This window comes from Drosophila mojavensis, unplaced genomic scaffold (assembly GCF_018153725.1).
Source record: "Drosophila mojavensis isolate 15081-1352.22 unplaced genomic scaffold, ASM1815372v1 contig_16, whole genome shotgun sequence".
NCBI lineage: Eukaryota > Metazoa > Arthropoda > Insecta > Diptera > Drosophilidae > Drosophila > Drosophila mojavensis.
In genome coordinates, this window is record NW_025318693.1 from 10086285 (window position 1) to 10105890 (window position 19606).

A 19606-nucleotide genomic window follows, 5' to 3' on the forward strand; every position below is an offset into this window, starting at 1 on the left:
ATTTCTCTCTTGTATTCCATTTACAATTCAAACTGATACAAACTAACAGTCAGTCACTGTAACGCTCAACAGCTCTGTCCAAACTCTCCACTCGCTGTTAGTGTAACAGTGCTGTTAGGCAACAGCGCGACAAAGCGACAAATGCTCTTTGACGAGAGCAAAGCTCAAGAGGCAATAGACGCGCCCAAAAAGAGACGACGATGCAAGCATTGTTAAATGCTCCCATGATGCTCGTTAAACGACAGCAGCCGAAGACAACCCGAGCCGAAGCGTAGGCAGAGCAAAGCCGAAGCAACGGCCGCTACGCAGCATCTATGTATGTGTATGTATGTGTTGTTAAAGAGTTGCCAGCTGATGCTCTTTCGACGCTCGCGTCGCAGTCGACAACGACGTTGGCAGCAATGCACGAAGACCGCAACGGAATCCAGGACAGGACATGGATTTTACATACGGGGCTTGGCTTGCTGACATCGCTGCCGCAGCCGCCGCAGCAGCCGCAGCCTCGCAGCGCAACGCAACGCCAGCTGGCCGTGGCCCCAGCCGAAGCGCGTCAGTTAGACGGCAACTTTTGTGGGACACGGTGCGTGCGGACGGACGGACGGGCGGGCGTAACGGTGAGCAAAGAGGCACACGGTGCGGCCGACTGACGAAGAAAGCGCGTAAAAGGCTAACAAAAACAAAAACGTACTAAGAAGAGGAAGAAGCAAAAGAAAACAAAGACAAATAACAAACGATTACAAGCATGTGCATATGTGTGCGTGTGTGTATGGAAATTATGCATTTATGCAAATGCAAAAATGGAGGAAAAAAAATTTTGCCGACTGTTGCGCAAGGCTTATAAATAAATATTTCAAAAGGGCCAACAAACTGTGCCATGAACTCAATGTATGCGTCTATATGCATGCACATGTGTGCGTGTGTGTGTGTGTGTGTGTGTGTGTGTGCTTGAGTGTGTTTGTGTGTCACTTATGCCAGTCAATGAAATGTTTGTTAATTATTAAAATGCCTGTGCATTACGTTGCCATTAAGTAATTAACTTAGATTCAAGCACAGCCCAAACAGCTGTGTGTATGCGTGTGTGTGTATGTGTGTGTGTGTGTGTAGCTTGTGAATGCACATATGTGAATGTGTTTATGTGTGTATAGTTCGTTTAAGCGTCAAGTTTGTGTGGCCCTTGCTTATGCGTTATTTTAGTGGACAGCATATAAACACAAACACACACACAACTATGCATGTGTGTGTGTGTGTTAAGTAGATAGATATGTAACAACTGTCTTTAGTGCACGATTGAAAAGCAAATGTTTGCATTAGGATTTCTAGCTAAATTGACAAAATTTAACTAACATAATAGAGAGTGAGAGAGTGAGAGAGGGAGAGAGAGATAGAAAGAGAGAGAAGGCAACATGCTAGGCAACATATTGAGTTTATTTAATGAAAATATTTATGTAAACAATTTAAGTAAAGTTCAACAATATAGAAAAAAATAAATATATTTATATTGCAATTATCTTTAGCTGCAAATGAAATTAGCCTGAGCACACCTGCAAACACCAGCACACCTGCAGGCACCTGTGTTTTTAGTACGCAGCAGCAGCAGCAAAAACAAATTAACCAAGAAGCCGGCTCAACCTGCTCGCCGCTGTTATTAAAAAAAAATAAATACAAAAATTGCTGCCGATGCGTGCAAAAACTTTGCCACGGCAATTTTAATAAACGCGTCAATGAAACCAAAACAATGATGACAGCAGCAGCAGCAGCAACAACAACAACAATGGCAACAACACAAGCGACAACAACAGCAACAACAAGTCAAAGTTGACGACAAGGCAGCACAAAAAGAAGCCACAATTTGATTAGAGCATTAAAGGACTTTATGCCACAAAGCCTGAAGCGCCACAGGCTCCCACAGGGAGGAGGGGCGACGCTCGGGTTGGCTCGGACAGTGCTGTGGCTGTGTGTGGGGAAGGGGCAATGTCCACTGAACGCTGGGCGTGGAGCGTGACTCTCTGCCTCCTGTTGGCCCAACAGCAACTGCCACTGGCCCCGATAGACAATCGCCGCAGACAAAGTTGCCGCCTGCCACATTTTCATTTTCAGTTCGTTTCCCCCTCTCTCTCTGTCTCCCTCTCTCTCTCTCTCCCACACTCCATTTTTGGGCCACAAGAAAAAAAATTTCAAAACTGTCAACGTTTAAATAACGCTGACAATGACAATAAACAAATGCAATGCACGACAAATACAAAATAACAAAACAAAACAAAAACAAAAAGCGAACTTTATTACACAGGGTGCAAAAGCATAAAGAGAGAGAGCCGACTAGAATATACTCTGCTGTTAGACGAGGGCTGCCCAGGAAGTTAGTCAATTTTATAGATAGATAGAGGCATTATATATCATATAGGTGCTGCAGTCAGAGCTATCGATACAATTAAGATTTTAAATAATAAAATATATTTTCTTGTATGAATTTCTATAAGAATTGCTCTTTACTCCTCTTTCTCTACTTCTTAATTTTCCGCTCTGTCACTCAATCTCTTTGCCTCTCTTTTTATTTGCCTCTCTCTCTATATCTCTCGATCTATCTGTCTGTCTTTAATAATCCTTTCTATCCCCGTCTCCATTTTCCTTATCTCCAGTTTTGTCTCTCTCTCTCTCTCTCTCTCTCTCTCTCTCTCTCTCTCTCTCTCTCTCTCTCGATATATCTACTTATCTATCACTACTTTGCTCTCTGTATCTCTCTCAATGTCTCCCTCTTTATCAATCTCTATCTATCTCTTTCTTTCTCTCGCTCTCTCTTCCTCTATTTCCCCAATTCTCCCCACATATATATATACATACATATGTCTATAAGTCTCTCCATCTCTTTCCTTCAGACTTTTTCTGTCTCTGTCTATCACTCTCTCTATTTGTATATCGTTATCTTTCTATCTCACTCTCCCTGCATCTATATTTCCCCTTTTTCTCTATATCCATCTCGCTCTATTTCTCCAATATCTTTCTCTTCATATCTCCCAATGAAATTCTCTCTCTCTATATATATCTGCCTATCTGTTTCTCAGTCTGTATCTCTACCTTTAACACTCTCATTCTCTCTATATCTTTCATCCCCTCCGACTGTACTTTCTCCACTAAGTCAAAGTTCAGCGTTTTCCCTCGATCATATCTACTTTAGATCATGCGATAGAGCATATGCAAAAGTCTGAGCCAAAACTTTCTTAAAGCCGGACACAATAGACAATAGACCACAAGCAAGTGTAAGTGTGTGTGTGTGTTTGTGTGTGTGTGTGTGTGTGTCTGCTGTCTCAGTACGCCGCACTTTGACGCCAAAAAACTTTTCAAATTTAATAACCTTAAAACACAACGACCAAAAAAAAAAAAAGCATAAAAAATGGAATTTGAGAAAAACTAAACGCCAGCAGCGAATGCTGAATATTGTTTTCTTTTTTGGCCAGCAAGGACTCGGCGCTTGTTTCAATTTGTTGGCCTGTTAATGGCACTTGTCGATATCGGAACTACACAACACACACACACACACATATATATAGATATAGATATATATAGAGACATACATAATCATGGCGGGCGATAGTGCAAAGTAATATGTTTGAAGATTGTACGGCAAAGAAAGCAAAACACACAAAATTGATTTGAAAATATGCCGAACGGAAAGTTTTCGCATGCGACAGGACCTTGGCCAAGGAGCACATAGAATGGATTATGCTAGCTGCTGGCTGCTGCAGCTGGGCATCTGTATGCTGCTGGGTAAGTTTAAAGTCGAGGCTTTAGTCTGGGGCTTTAGCCGGGGCCCCGGACCCGGCGGCTGCTGGCTCTCATAATAATAATAATAAAAATATTTGAAACTTTTCATTTTATTGCCTTTTGCTTTTAATCCCTTTAAGCTGTTCAACCTTTTTTACGACAAGCTCGACGACGTGGCCAACTTTGCGGTTGACTTCAACGCACACACACACACACAGAGACACAGACACACACGCACACGCACACGCACACAGAGCCAGAGCGAACCCTGACCCTTCAATGGCGACACCATGAAAAGTCATTTAGGCATTTCCGTTTCCGCTTTGCGCTTTTGTGCACTTGCCTTTTGTTGCCACTGTGACCCAAACTCTAAAATTAGCATAGCAATAAATGTGTGTTGTTGTTGTTGTTGCTGCTGTTGTTGTTCGTATTTTGTAAATATGGGCGAGACCGCAGAAATTTATGCAAATTTCATGCGACCAAATTGTTTTTTAAATACACTTTCAATTATTGCGCCCCACAAATGAAATGCGACACACAGAAATCTCACTTGAATAACAATTATTGATTGCGGCAATTATTACGCTGATTATTCTTAAACATAGCTGCTATACTAAACTAGTTAGTATTGCTATCGAGGGACAGCAACAACAACTGCAGCTGCCTGCTGAAATGCTTCAGTAATTGGATTTCTCGATTGCACTCGGTGTCCCTTCTGTCACTTCTGTGCTCGGCCAGCAGTTTTCCATTTTCCCATCGCCATTTGTCGAAGGCAGAGGCGTGGCAACGGAGCTGACAGCACGGCCAGCTGGAGCAAAGCGAAAAGTAAATCACAAAATAAGCTCAAAGTATTCAAGTCTTTCACTTCGAATGCATTCGAGACAAATGTCAACGAAATGTAAATAGAATTTTAAATATGTCCTCAGGCTGGGCTAATAAATAAAACAGCTCGAGCTGAAATGCACTTTTTGACAGCCAAAGAGTCAAGCAGCTGAGTTTGAGTAGATATAGAGATTAATATTGTAAATAATTTATAAAGAAAATAGAAAGGGTTAAGTCTTTTAAGCCTTTACTATAAAATGGACTATGGAAATTTCCAATTGTAAAATTTACAAATTTTAATCCAAAATGAAAATGCAAAAATCACATAAAATTAGAGTGATGGATTTTTATATATTCGTGATCAGAGTGGCAAGCTGAGTCGATTGAGCACAGTTTGTCAGTCTGTCATTGTATACCAGGCAAAAGGAGGCGTGGCAAAACCCATAAAGTGTATCTATTCTTGATTTAGGCGACGAACTGAATCGATATAGCCTTGTCCGTCTGTCCGTCCGTCCGTCCGTATGAGCGCTGAGACCTCAGAAGATATAAAAGCTAGAGACTGGAAATTTCAGCTAAATAAACGCTTTTTATTATTGTTATTATTATTTTTATTTTTATTTTTATTTTTATTTTTATTTTTTTACGTTTGTATTTATTAGGAAGCCCTCGTGGCTTCTATTGGTTGCATAATCTTTCTGGAGTCCTATTAATAATGACAGACTTAAATTATCATTGATTTAAATTACTATAAATACTGACTTTTATTGACTAAAAAAAAAAAAAAAATTAAAAAAAATAAATTTAAAAAAATGTGTTATTGAATAAAAACATTATCAAAAAAATCATCTATAAAGTTACATCTCGCTCATATTTAGAGCTGTAATTTTCAAATTAAGACTATTTTGTTTTTCTTTTTAATCTACTTTTATTATTTATATTCATACATATACATTTCATTTTTAGAAGCGAAAGCAGTTAAAACATTTAAAAAAAAAATGCTATTTTGAATGAACAAACATGAATATTTTATCAAAATACAGTCAAAAGCATATTTTAGCTTTGGCTATAACTGTTTCCATTTGTATAAAATCATAAATTAAGCAGAATAACTAAAGCTTAGTCGAACTGAAGAATTGTGTGGCATAAAATGAGAATTAATGAGGAGGCAGACACACACACACACACACACACATGCGCATAAAAATTTGCATAGTTTTTTCTTAGGCATTGTTTAAAGTATTTTGGGCCAGCTAGAAATATTCGAAGGACATTCCAGTCAGGACGAGAGCGAGAAAAAAATTTACATAAAGGAAACATAAATGTGACAATTTCATTTTGGAGTACGCCTTAAAGGACACAAACACACACACACACACATACACACACAGACTGAGAGGCATAAAAACTTGCGCTATATTTTATTTGCACTTTTCTAAAAATTTATAGACGCTTTTACAATTTACAGCAGCCAAAGAGTGAGCCGAGTTGCCGGCAAAATAAATATTTGGCTACAAGTGCGTGGGTGTTCGAGTGCGGATGGGCGTGGTGGGCTGACTTGCTGACAGTTCGGCACTCGGCTGAGTCGCCTGCCTCAAGTGCCATAAAGTTTATTTAAACAAATTGCCTATTTTACAAGTGTCTTCAATTTTATTAAGTGTGCGATTTGGCTGGCTGAAAGTAAATTATGTTTGCGCCACTCCCACCAATTGCAATTGTGTGTGTGTGTGTGTGTGTGGGTGTGTGTGGGTGTATGTATTTTTATTGTAAATTCCTGTAAATTGTTTAGCTCTGCCGGGCGTGGCCAAAAAACTGACACTAATGTCTAGCGGATGTGGCATGCAGCAAAGCCAACAACCGCAGCCAATGTGGAAAATCAAGTTTCAACTTTGACGTTTCGCATGAGTCTAGCTGATGCTACTCCTGCTGCTGCTGCTGCTCCTGCTGCTGCTATTGTTGTTGCTTGGCTTAAATCCCATTTGCTATGCAGCAGCCATAACAACAACAACAACAACAACAGCAGCTATAGCAGCTATGGAATCTCAGCTTTAGCTTAACGCTCGTCGCATAGTTGGCCAGACAGCAGCTACGGCTATTTATTTTATTTTAGCTTCTTTTTTTGGCTTCTTTTTCTGTGCCATTTAGCTGCTCAATTGTTGTTGTTGTTGTTGTTGTGCGCAACTACGCTTTAGTGAGATTAGCATCTTTATTTGTGTTCGCCTGCCACAAGCTCAACTCCAGCTGAAAAGAAACTCAAATCAGATTGCATCAAATAACAATTGAACAGCTAAGAAATACCCAGTAGTCTAAGCGTAATATGGTACATTACATTTCTCTAGACCAAGCTGTTATTAAAACAAAATATTGATAATGAAAGTTATGTAATCATATAAGATTTAAATCTTTCCAAACCTACCCTTTTGCACTATATATCATGAAATTTCTACAATTGAAGTTACTATCGGTCAAAATTATTGTTGACTCAAGCAAGGTAGATGAGCATGTGATATGAATCTGTATACTTTGCCTAGACCTATATATATAAAATCGATCTTTAAAGAAATTTAATTAAATGAAGTTGTTATCGAAACCAACTAAAAATTATATCTGAAATATAGAGTAAAAGTGAATGAAATAGAATCCGGGGTCTTTAGTTCTTTCTATGCAAAGAAAAATCAATGCATCTCGAAATTTCTCAAGTTAAATTTGTTGTCGATTCAAATTATAAGCGAGGAAAGCCAATAATAGAATACCCTTGATATCCATATGATATCTGTTATAAGAACTTTAACGGGTTTCTGTTAAAATCTACAGCTCATTTCATGCTGACAATTATTGAAATATATTGATCGATATTTATCGAGATATGACATTGACGAAGCAAGTGATTTAGATGTATGCATGACATCTGATATGTAAACTGAAGAGCTTTAAACTACAATCGGCATTTTAATCTACCACCACCATGCAGAAAATCGATATTTTATCATTTATGAGGAAAACTGAAACTTCTTAAAAGCTTATTAAAGTCGACTCCCCCAGAATATACATATTGTATACATAGTATATTAACACGAGGTCAACTTTCTTAGACTCGGGTATAATAAATTAATCAGACTTCTGCTCTTAAGCTTGCCTGAAATTCATCAAAAATTGATGCCAATTTATAAGTTCAAATCCCTGCTCAAGCTCTACCTCTACTTACAGGGTAGAGATATACGAAAGAAAAGAGAAAACGCCAACGCAAAGTCAAAACAAACAAGCGCTCGGACTGCGTCGTGGTGCTCGAAGCGTTTGTCGCATTTATATGCAAATTATAGATGCTTGGCATTTCTTTATGCTGCGGGCCGTGCAGATTTGTCTGCGCTGGCGTTTATCGTAAGCAGCAAACGGTTCTTTCGTAGCCAAAGCTGCAGCAACTTTTGTGTTGCCTACTTTTCAGGGCACGCAATTTGCATTATCCACTCAACGTGGAGTCAAGCACAGAGAACTATGCGCTGCATGCCTTAAATAAAATGTACAACAACAATAAGAACAACAGCAACATCAGCAGCAGCATCTAGCAGCAATAAAAGAAGGGAAAGTCGGGCGACTTTCTTTAGGCACTTTCACGGTTACCAGAGGAGGAAAATCCTTGCTTCGTGCTGCGGCTTTCACAATTTTGTAAGCCACAAGCGAACAGCTGTGCAACAATCAGCCAAGCAAACAGACAAAGCATCAGACAACCTGCTCTACCTATACATAAGTAATGCCCATGCCCACACACACACACACACCTACACACATGTCGAGTTGACGACAACAGCAAGAATCAAATTGAGGTCTTGAATTGCCATCGGAGTTGTTTGGCGTTGTTAGGCAGCAAAAACTTTGCTCAAGTGCGTTGATTGCCATGCAAAAAAGTTGCCTCTTGCTCGGCTATTTGATGTACTTATTTAAATACCCTGTGCTGTGCATGTGACAGATTTTGTGTGCAGCACAGGGTAGTTCGGTTTCAATTTTCATATAACACTCATTGATTTATATAACAGTTGGTCATTAATGTAAATTATTTATTTAAATATAATTATATGAACATTTTTTACAAATTAGTCAATCAATTTGTTTTTTCATATACAAAATGAAAACAAAATTAATATTCTATTTAGCTTTATTATAAATGCAATCACTTTTTTAATATCTAAATAAATAAATAATAATAATGCAAAAAATATATGAATTCAGAAAAGAATATACATTAATACTTTACTATTTAAACCTAATTCTTAAAAGGTTTTTAATAAATAAATAACAATTTTTTTAGTTTTGATTATATAGCAATTTATTTTTAATTATATAGAAAATTTTTAAGACTTTTGATTTAATTGTTATTATTTTAAATTAAAGTGTTTATTATCTGCTTGAGAGTGGTGAGCTTTTCAAGGTATTAAATTTGTATTTAACCGAGGTTCGTGAAAAAATGTTATAGTATTATTAATTTAATTTTAAGTATTTATTGAGAGAGCCTTTCAAAAGCATTAAAGTCTCGTTAAGTGAATTATATACAATTTATTTCAAGGGTATTAGCTGGAAGTAAGCCTTTGAAGCTGCCGCTGTTTGCTATGCGCCACACAAAGGCACAACACACACACACACACTCACACATATATAAATTTATATTTATATATATATAGAAGAAGAAATAGTCACAGATACAGCTGTCATGCTTTCTGCCACGCAACTGAACTTGTACCGCCCACCTGTGGTACACCTACGCCTCCATCCCGAGTGTGTGTGTGTGTGTGTGTATTTGAGGCTGTCATTAAGCTGCGGTTGCCGCTGCCATTTGCAAATGTGTTTGCCATTGTCGTTGTTATCGTCGTTGCTGCTCTTGTTGCTGTTGTTGTTGTTGTTTCATGTTACTGCTAGTCAGCAGCTTTGACATGCTTCAAAGGAGTCGTGTCACACTCAGCAGTCGCTCTACGTGTGTGTGTGTGTGTGTGTGTGTGTGTGGGTGTATGCAGCATGCAACAGCAGTTCCGCCTCTTTGTCGTCTAGGCTAGGCACTTTTGTTTGTTTGTCTATTGAAACTTTAAACAAGTTTCTCAGTTTGTTTGCTGCCATTGACAAGGCATAAAACAGAATGCAAAGCTCACATTACAGCCTGCAATCTGTCGCGCATTATAAGAAAGTATCTCTGTCTCTCTCTCCCTCTCTATATATGTATATAGATATGTATATGTATATAGCTTTAAATCTGTAACGGTTACAAGGTAAGCACACTGCATAGACATCTTAAAGAAGTTATGTTGTTTGTGGCACAAAAGTTTTTTGCTGCCACACCTCAAGTTATTTCAACTGTAAAGTGCAACAAATTAAATTCACGAGAAATGCTGCTGCCGGTGGTGGTGCTGGTGGTGCTAGTGGTGGTGCTTGTTGCTGCCGCTGTTGCCTAATGCCATTTGCAGCAACAAAAATTATGCAGACAAGTTGCAAATTGTCGTCGTTGCTTGGCATTAAATTGTTGCTTATCATGCGGCACAGCGCTGCGATGCGGCAACTGCTGTGCGAGTGCGACAAGACATGGCCAAGATTATGGAAATTTACCAACAACTTTTTCAGCTGGCGCATGTTGCAGTTGCAATAAGCAGTTGCCCCAACAACAACAGCAGCAGCAACAATTTCAGCTAATGATATTAACCACTTTTTTTGTTGTTGCTGCCATTTCCTTTTCAGCTGTCGGTTTGCACTTAAAAACGTTCCGCAAATTGTAAAAACCCACGCGCGGTTTCATCCTCGTTGTTGCTATCGTTGTTGTTGCTGGCTGAAAACGTTTAGCAGTTGTTGTTCCTGTTGTTGTTCGCTTTCCTTTTACTCGTGCTTTCTTTTTTGTTGCTGTGTCATTTCAGATGTTGAGCATTTTTACAAGTTCATTCAATTAGAAGCTGTGCGTCAGTTTTTTTCCGTTGCACAATTTGTCTGCTTCTACCTCTCCCCCTCCTCACCTCTCTCTCTCTCTCTCTCTCTCTGTCTTTCTCGCACTTTCTCTCTGTGTTTCGCTTAATTTCTTTTTATGTTAATTTATCTACCCAACATTAAGTTTTCTTTTTTTCTTTTGCCTAATGTACTTAACTCTTTAATCACTTTATAATAAAATAAAAGCATTTTATTGTAACTTGAACTACAAAACACTTTAGAGCCCTTCCATGTGATTCTCAGGCTGGCAAAATGAGCTTGCGGATCAATATAATTCTAAGGAATCTATACATTTTTTATTAAATTCTTAAAATTTTCGAACTTATATATATAAGAAATATGATACTTTATATTATCATTACTGAACAAAGTCATCTATCAATAATCGTAATGGTTCAGTAAGAGATTTTCCACCAATAGCAAGAGCAGGAGGACACAAAATGTTGCCAGACCTGGCAGATATATGCATTACATTAACAAACAATCTGCTATATATTTACCTATAAATATATATGTTTGTCAATATTTATAGAAGTAGACGTAAATGCATATAAATATTACAAGATTTCAAGCAAATTGCATACATTGAAGGCTTAAATATTGAAATAACCCATATGCAGCAATTAGCATTTGACTCAGCACACGGAATACATACATACATACATATGTATTTATGCAATGCAATATGCCAGTTTTTTCATTGCGATTATAAACTCGGATGAAGCTTTATTTGTGCTATACAAACTCACGCACGCACACATACACACACACACACGCACACCAAAGCTGGCAAATGCAAAACCTTGCAGCATTTTTATGACATTTTTCATCATTTTATCTGACGTTTTTTTTTTTTTTTTTTTTTTTATCGAGAATCGCACCCAAATGCTGCTGCCGGCAGCTGCTGGCTGCTGTTTACCTCACGTGCTCCATCTCGCTCACACTCACACACCATCAGCGTATCTGCGTGTCTCTATCTCTGTTTCTCTTTTGGCAGCTATGCGACGCATTCAGTGTCTACTTGTGACTGACATCAATGTGCCACAAATTGTTGATTTTCGTGATAACGTGACATTATCCTGCAGCTATGACATAAGTGGTCACACGTTAAATTCGGTTAAGTGGTACAAAAACGACGGCGAGTTTTTTAGGTAAGTACACAAAAACGCGCGCACACCCACGCAGAGAGAGAGAAGGAGATGGAGGGTGTCTGTGTGGCTGTGTGTGCGTTTATAATTTATGATATTTATTTTGTTATTTTTGCGAAGGCTGCGCAGCTGTCAAATGCATCAAAATCCGTGCCATAGCCAAGGGCGTAACTCGCGCTCGCACTCGCCACCAGTTTCAGCCCCACCCACACAGCCCACAGACACACACACACACACACACGCACACTCACACATACACAGCGAGAATTGCCACATAAATATGTTCATTGTCATGCGACTTTCTTGCCTAATGAATTATTAAATAAATTAATTTACGTTGGTTCGTTTATGCGATGGCAAATTAATTTAAATGTCCTACCATATGAAATACACTGTTGTGGTTGGCCCCATTTTGGGCTTATAGGCTTTTAGCCATGCAGCTCGGCTCGGCTCGGGCTCGACTTAACTCGGCTTGCTCGACAACAGCAGCCATCAGTCACTTGCGTATTTTAACCTTTGCACGTACGTGGCAGCAGCCCTGACAGTGGCCGTAGCAGCAACAGCAACAGCAACAATAGCAGCAGCAGCCAGACAGGCGACAACAAAGCCAACTAATTGCTATAGGAGCTGATATCTGTTCAGGAGCTGTGTCAGAGGCAAGCTGAAATGATTATTAAATGCCAATTTGACCTCAAGACGACCACTTCAAATAGTGAATATGCAATCAAGAGAGGGACGCAGACATTAACATCATTATTAAATTGCCACACATAAATTATAATCATCATCATAATCATCGTCGGCCCGCCCAGATGGAAGTCAGTTACATGCATGCACATATGAATGTATGTATATGTATATGCATGTCTGCAAGTATTTGCACTGCAGCGTAATGAAAAATCTCAAGTGACTGCTTCGCGTTTTGCTTAATTAAAAATGAGAATGAGTAGCGCTTAGGTGCTTTGCACACACACAGACACAAATACACACAACTGACTGCAACCCCAAGTAAGTAATAAGGGGAGGGTTGACTGCTAAGCGAAAGTTTTAATTAGACAGCAGGAACAGCCGTTGTTGCCGCGGCAGTGCCAACAGCAGCAGCACATGAAAAGTCAACTCTGGCCAATTGCAATTTTACTTGCACTTGTAATGCAACTGCAAATTAATGTAAACAAAAAACTTTAAAACGCTAAAACATGCGCAATATATATACAGTTTTATATGTATATAAATATATATGTATTTTGCAAACTTGATGCACAAACAGCGCTAACATTGGCTCAAAGCTAGAAATTTGCGCACTGCAAGCAAAGAAACTTTCAATTGGTGTCATTTTTATAATGGTGCATGAGAGAGATGGCGTGCTATTTACTTTAGCAGAATATAAACGTCAGTATATAAATATTTGTCTTCCCCTTTTTGACTACAGGTCAAATTCGTGTATTTACTTATGGCAGTTAGAGCGGCCATTCTTTGCAGCGATAGCTACCTGTCACGCTTGCACTTATTAAAAATTGCAGCGTCGCGCTGCTCTAAGCTGCATTGATCGCAGGCTTGTACGTAATATACGGTTGTCTCGCTTGCTCAATTGCTTCAAATTCTAAAAGCTCCTTCATTGGTCAATATCAATTTCTCTTTAGCAGGTAGAGTATATTTCTCTCTGTCTCCCTCTCTCGTACCTCTTTTAGCTGTCACTGTAAATCTTTTATATAATGTGCTGGGCGCCAATTAGAAGACAGAATCAGTTGAATCTACCGACAAATAAATAAATTGAAATACAATTAACTTTAGTTGAGATCTGCTATCCCGTGTAGTTTATTTTATCGTAGTATTTATTGGCTTTGCACATCAAATATGTGAAAAACTAAGTCGAAAATAGGCATTAAACACAACACACAGACCATAATAGCTGCCACAAAGCCCATGTAACGAGCCGCGTCCACGAACCAAAAAAGGCAAACGCAACAAGAGCAAGAAAGCCAGTTTATATTGCTTATCAAATTTGTTGATTTGCTGCCACAGCAGCCGCCATCTAAGCCGCAAATAATTCGACCCATCCCCCCCCGCTCAAGCAGTCCATCAGCCTAGTCTATCGTCCTGCGTAGCAGCTTGCCCAGTCCCAGACAAGCAACAAACGGCAGATTACGTCTATTAACAAGTAGCGCACAAAGCGACTTATCAACACCACAGCAGCCCACAAAAGTTGAGAACATTTTTTCGCTCTCTCTCTCTCTGTAATACCGAGTAGAGACAGCGAAGTGGGGCATAGTTAGCTAATCGAAATGTGACAGCAGCCAATGGAACCATACACACACCCATACACACAGATTGCAGAGTATTTGAGCGTCGAGCACACTCTAGCACATCGCACTTGTTTATTTATGTGCTAAGGCCACTTTTCTTGTTCGGCGCTGAAGAAGTTTTCCACTTGAACACTTTTGTTGTAGATTTGTCTGCAGATAGATTCAATATATATTTGAGGGATTAATGAGCAACAATCTACAATACAAAAACGAATTGAAGAAATCACCCACACACACACACACAATTATACACACAGAGCTGAGTGCATGTCCCGGCACTTGTGTGCGAAAAATCTCCATTTCCTGGCCTCGTTTCGTTTATGGCTTGAAAGCTTTTAGCGTGCCTTTTCGGCCGATTATCAGCTGACCAGGCAGGCAGGCACCGAAAAAGGACAGTAAATGGCAGCTGGCACAATTTGCGGCCAATTTGCCGCCGCTCAAAGGAAACCCTTTAGGCCAACTAACCGTCTCTCTCACTCTTTCTCTCTCGGTTTCTGTCTCTTTCTACCCATAACATACAGATATGCGCCGCTAATGCAGACCGTTTTTCGCAAGTTCCCGGTGGCGGGCGTGCAATTGATCGATAACAGCTACGAATGCAATGAATCGTCGTGTCGTGTCGACTTGAATTTATTGGGCATCAAATCGACGGGCGTCTACAGGTGCGAAGTGTCCGGCGATGCGCCGCATTTCAAGCTCTCCGAGCGCACGGCCAACATGAGCGTTGAGGGTAAGTTTTCACCAAGCCGCGTACCACGCTGCGTATACGTAATAAAATTCAATTTCAATTGTTTGTCTTAAATTAAAGTGCATGCATGCATGCATGTTTGTTTGTGTGAGTGTGGGTGTGTCTGGGTGAGTGTGTATGGGTGTGTGGGTGCGTATGTAATGCAAATATTTTTACCGCTATCCATCGGCAAATGCCCGTTGCGCTGCCGCACAGCATAAACCAAGTAAAATGTGTAATTTCCGTGATATTTTAATGGTAAACAACATGCAAAGAAAACTGCAAGGAACATGCACAGTGAGCGGGCGAGCGAGCGAGTGAGCGAGAGAGACAAAGAGCAAAAGCCGTTTGCATATATGCCAAAGTGGCTTGCAACAACGTGCAACGCGCAACGTGCCGCATGCAACGGCCAGCAACACGCACAGGATAAGCAGCCCGGCAGCAGGATGTATTCGCGCAAGAAACAAGCCAGCGAGCAGCCAGCGAGCTCTGAACGTTTTCATAAAATGTAACCAAGAGATGCATGTGATTCGCATCCCTAGCAACACACACACACATACACTCAGACACACACACACACATGAAGTTACACTGAGAGTGATGCTGGGCAGGCAACAAGAGCGCTGGAATAGCGCACAGGAATCGCGCTTGCTTGCCTCGAGTCTGCGGGTGTGCGGACCATGTGTATCTGTGTGTGTGTGTGTGTATGTGTATGTGTGTTGTTGTGCGCCTCTGTGATTTACGGCAGCACTTTATGCTTAAAAAGGATATCGCTAAAATGAAAAGCTCCGCTACCGAGTGCCTACTGCCTCGTCCCCCCATGCACACACAGGATGTGTGTACGTATGTGTGTATATGTGTGTGTGTGTGTGTGTGTGTGTGTGTGTGTGTGTGTGTGTGTCTGTGGCCGAGTGTGTCTGTGTAGCTCGTTTTTCCTCTTTTTATTTTCGCTTTTACTTTTGCCCACACACACACACACACTTGCACACACACTCACACGCAGCAGGATGTTTCTGCGCGCTCTGCATGTGTTTTATGATCATCTATTTTTTCGCTGATATAAAATAAATATCTTGTAGATGCGCTGCGCCGTACATGGTGTGCGTCTCGCTGCTGAAATATTTTTAAAAATTTATCAAAAGCAAATAGAGAAGTTGTTAAATAAACAACAGCAAGCAACGAGCACAACATAGACAACACAGCCTTAGCGGCAAAACAGGGCGCGGGCAGCTAAGGCAGAGACTGACGTAGGAGATGGAGATGGAACTGAAGCTGAAGCCGGGGCTAAGGCTGGGGTCGTTCAACAAGCTGCAAAATTTGCATGTTTCATGCACGTTTAATATTAGCTTCGCAGTTGTCACTAATGCACTTTTGCTACCTTTTATAATCTGATTATTTTATTATGTCCTCTCGCAAGTCAAACGAAAACATTTTCGTGAAGAACTTCCGTAATTTTTTTATGTTTTTATATACATCACATTTTACCCATTAAAGGCACAACTCAACAACAATTTAAGCATTTTTTTCAATGAGACAAAATTTTAAATGTAGGTTCGCATTTTCTTACAAATAATTATTTAAATCTCGAACTTATAAAGCTTGAAGATTCATTTAAATGCTGTATTTTCGCTTAAGCGAGTCCTTTAATGCGTAAGGAAGCGGTTTCAGGACCAGTGACAAATGAAATTGCTTTTCATTTGCATTCATTAGTTGGCCAAGCCAACGACTTCTTAATGCACTACATAAAATTATCGTTAGCTTCATATTCTGGCACACTTTATATACATACATCGTTGTGTTTTTGTCTGCTTGCTTTCTTGCTGTTAACTTTGTAACTTACTTAACAAAACTTGGCAGAGCTCCAAATGATTCTTGCATACATTCTCTGAATCGAAATCGAATGAGTTTATAATATAGTGGCAACTGAAATTTATTTTATATGCCTTGTTCACCTCCTTTATTCGCTTTCCTGTTTATACGCACAATTTTAGCATAACATTTTTATTTCTTGCACCTACACCTCAGATATTCTGTTAACATTGCCATCACTATTGTTAGCAGTGCCATTCCTAGCTTTAACAGTCCTGAGGTAGAAAATTAGTCTATATAGTTGTCTCACTCTAGCACATGAGAGCAATGACATCGATCTAGCTCAATCAAAATGTATTGATAAAGTAGATAATACATAAAATGATGTGGGTTATTAATAAATTAACTAAATGTAATTAATTAATTAAAATGGCAATAAAACAAATATCGAAGCTATCTAAAAATCTCGATAGCTGAACAATAACATTTACTGTCCTCATATCAGGCTAATTAAAATTTTTCAGTGACTTGAGTTCAAAAACTATTTAAAGTGAAAGTATTCAAGCATAAATCTTATGCAGTCGACCATATTAAATTAAATTGATATATAAAATACTTTCTATTTAATCTAAAATCTTAAATATTTGATTATACTTGTGTTTAAGGCTTAATTAATTCTTAATCGCCGTCATCTCACGCTCATCTTTTATATTTTATTTCCACGCAGCTCTGCCTCAGAACAATCCGCTCATCAGCGGCTTCCACTCGATGTATCGTGAAGATGATTTCGTCCAGGTCAATTGTAGCACAGATTATTCCAGTCTGGTGACCACGATTAGCTGGTATATAAATGGCATCAAGGTGAGTGAGACGCCCACACAGACAGACACACACACACACATACTCAGACAACTAAGCTGTCTATCTCATGCAGGCCAGCAAATTGGATTTGCTGCCCAGTGAAGAGACAACGATTACGGCACACGATTACAAGCTGCGGCGCATCGTCTCGCAGCTGAACTTTTATGCCAGTGAGCCGCGTTTCCAGCAGCCGCAACTACAGCGCCTGCAACAGCAGCGACAACAACAACAGCAACATCAACAGCAGTGGCAGCATAAGCCGCTGCAGCGACGCCTCGAGCTGCGCTGTGTAGCCGAGATCGGCAGCTATCCGCAGCTGACGCGGGAGTCCACTCTGCAGGCGCTGGTCATACGGGACGACATCGATCGCAAGAATCAGGAGCTGTACAAATCAGGTGAGTGCATGCTCGCTTAATGCATGCGACCGCAATTACAGTGCCCGGCAATGTGATGTGCAACCACACAGCTGTGGCGGGCAGCTAATTAAAAATAAATGCCCATCCAAATGCCAACTGACAGGCGGTTGCCTATTTGAACAATTTACAATTTACAAATATAAATAAATATAATTGCACGGCATCGCTCACCTGCCATCGTTTGCATTATTACCCCTGCTCTAGGTGCGCCGCGGGTCGCTCTGCTCGGCGTTCAGCTGCTGCTGGCCGCGACGACCGCAGCGGCGGCAGCCATCGGCAGCCGGTTGCTCTGCCGGCCGCTGACATTTCAATATGGCGCCCGGAAGTTGACGCGCTGCAAAATGGCGACACGAACAACTGCAGCTGCTACAACGACAACAACAACAACAACAACAACAATAACAACAACAGCAACAGCTGCAACACCAATTTTTAGTTTTCACATTTAACTCGATCGGTTTTATTCACATTTTTTCGTTTGTAAACTGTTTTCTAGCTTTAAGCAACTGAAATGCACGTGAGAATTTACAACTACAACTGATATATGTATATGTATGCGTGTGTATTGTACATTCGTACATCACTATGAGCATACAGTTATCCAACACACATGATGTAAGCAAGCTAACCTGTGTAAATAGTCTGTAAGTATGCGAATACGCAATACAATTAAAGCTCATCAATAAAAATAAAAACTAAATGCAAACGACGTGCGCTCGTTTCACTTCCTCGATTTCGGCTATATAAATGTTGCATTTGCATGACCGACACGCCCACGCCACGCCCATTACCACAAAAATTGCCGCTAACTATGCTGTTAGCCTTTTGGCATATGCAGCGCCATGGGGCATATGCGCTGGCAGCTTGAATATGAGCAAATACTGGGAAGAAATACTTTTGTATCTTTTTAATTTTTTTTTTTTGTGGAGCAAAGTAAGTATGTATTAGTAACAGAATCGAAAGATGATATATGTATATATATATATATATATATATATATATATATATATATATATAAGAAATTGGCAATAAATCTGCATTACTAATTTTATTATTATTAATTATGAAAATTATATTTATTAATTATATATATTTATTTTTAATTTATTAATTATTAATTATTATTTATTATTTATTATTTCTTATTTCTTATTTCTTATTTATTAATTATTATTTATTAATTATTATTTATTATTTATAATTTATTATTTATTATTTATTATTTATTATTTATTATTTATTATTTATTATTTATTATTTATTATTTATTATTTATTATTTATTATTTATTATTTATTATTTATTATTTACTGTTTATTTATTTCCCTACCTAGAACTATTTAAATTGAATATTAAACATTTTCTAATAATTATTAGCTTACCTTAATAGAGTATCTCAGAATCTGCTATACAGCACAGAATCTGCTATACTGGCTTCATCTATCCAAACTGACGATTCGTTTTTATTTCATTTTTAAATCGAATTCAATGAATTCAATTGCAATTCCTTTTTGCATACGCAAGTTTGTGGCTGCAAAAATGCGCGCCCGCCATCGCCGCGCTGGGTGTTTGGTGAAGCATGTGTTAATGGGGCCACCCATACGTGGCGCCCTTTCGACCGCATTCGTATACACTCCAGCAACACCCCAGATCGACCGACATACACACCCAAACACCAACACACACACACACACACGCGCGCACACACATACATACAGAAACAGCCAGCCAGACACCCCCAAACACTCAGATTGCATATCAATTACAGCTCTTGACAGTTCGGGATTGATTTTTGTTTCGGTTTGCATT

At 39.4% G+C, this 19606-nt stretch overlaps 1 protein-coding gene across 12 annotated transcripts; it reads left to right on the forward strand.

The window, feature by feature from the left end:
* The first annotated feature begins 421 nt into the window (after nucleotides 1–421).
* Nucleotides 422–18506, forward strand: LOC6572833. Of its 12 annotated transcripts, none has more exons than XM_015166618.3 (7): nucleotides 528–614; nucleotides 3453–3762; nucleotides 11531–11684; nucleotides 14506–14714; nucleotides 17248–17381; nucleotides 17455–17776; nucleotides 18002–18506. In XM_015166618.3, exons 2-7 carry the CDS (start codon nucleotides 3678–3680, stop codon nucleotides 18244–18246), a joined length of 1149 nt encoding a protein of 382 aa, XP_015022104.1. In that variant the 5' UTR covers nucleotides 528–614; nucleotides 3453–3677; the 3' UTR covers nucleotides 18247–18506. The 12 variants fall into 12 exon arrangements, with proteins under 12 accessions (XP_043863320.1, XP_015022104.1, XP_032589642.1 ...); XM_032733751.2 differs by having other exon boundaries at nucleotides 3546–3762; XM_032733749.2 differs by having other exon boundaries at nucleotides 554–684; nucleotides 3420–3762.
* The last annotated feature ends 1100 nt before the right edge of the window (nucleotides 18507–19606 follow it).

Coding starts and splice junctions, on each gene's coding strand:
- LOC6572833 (XM_044007385.1), top strand. CDS start 437: ATGGATTTTACATACGGGGCTTGGCTTGCTGACATCGCTGCCGCAGCC. Junction 14,715..17,247: donor GGCCAACATGAGCGTTGAGG/GTAAGTTTTCAC, acceptor ATTTCCACGCAG/CTCTGCCTCAGAACAATCCG. Junction 17,382..17,454: donor GGTATATAAATGGCATCAAG/GTGAGTGAGACG, acceptor TATCTCATGCAG/GCCAGCAAATTGGATTTGCT.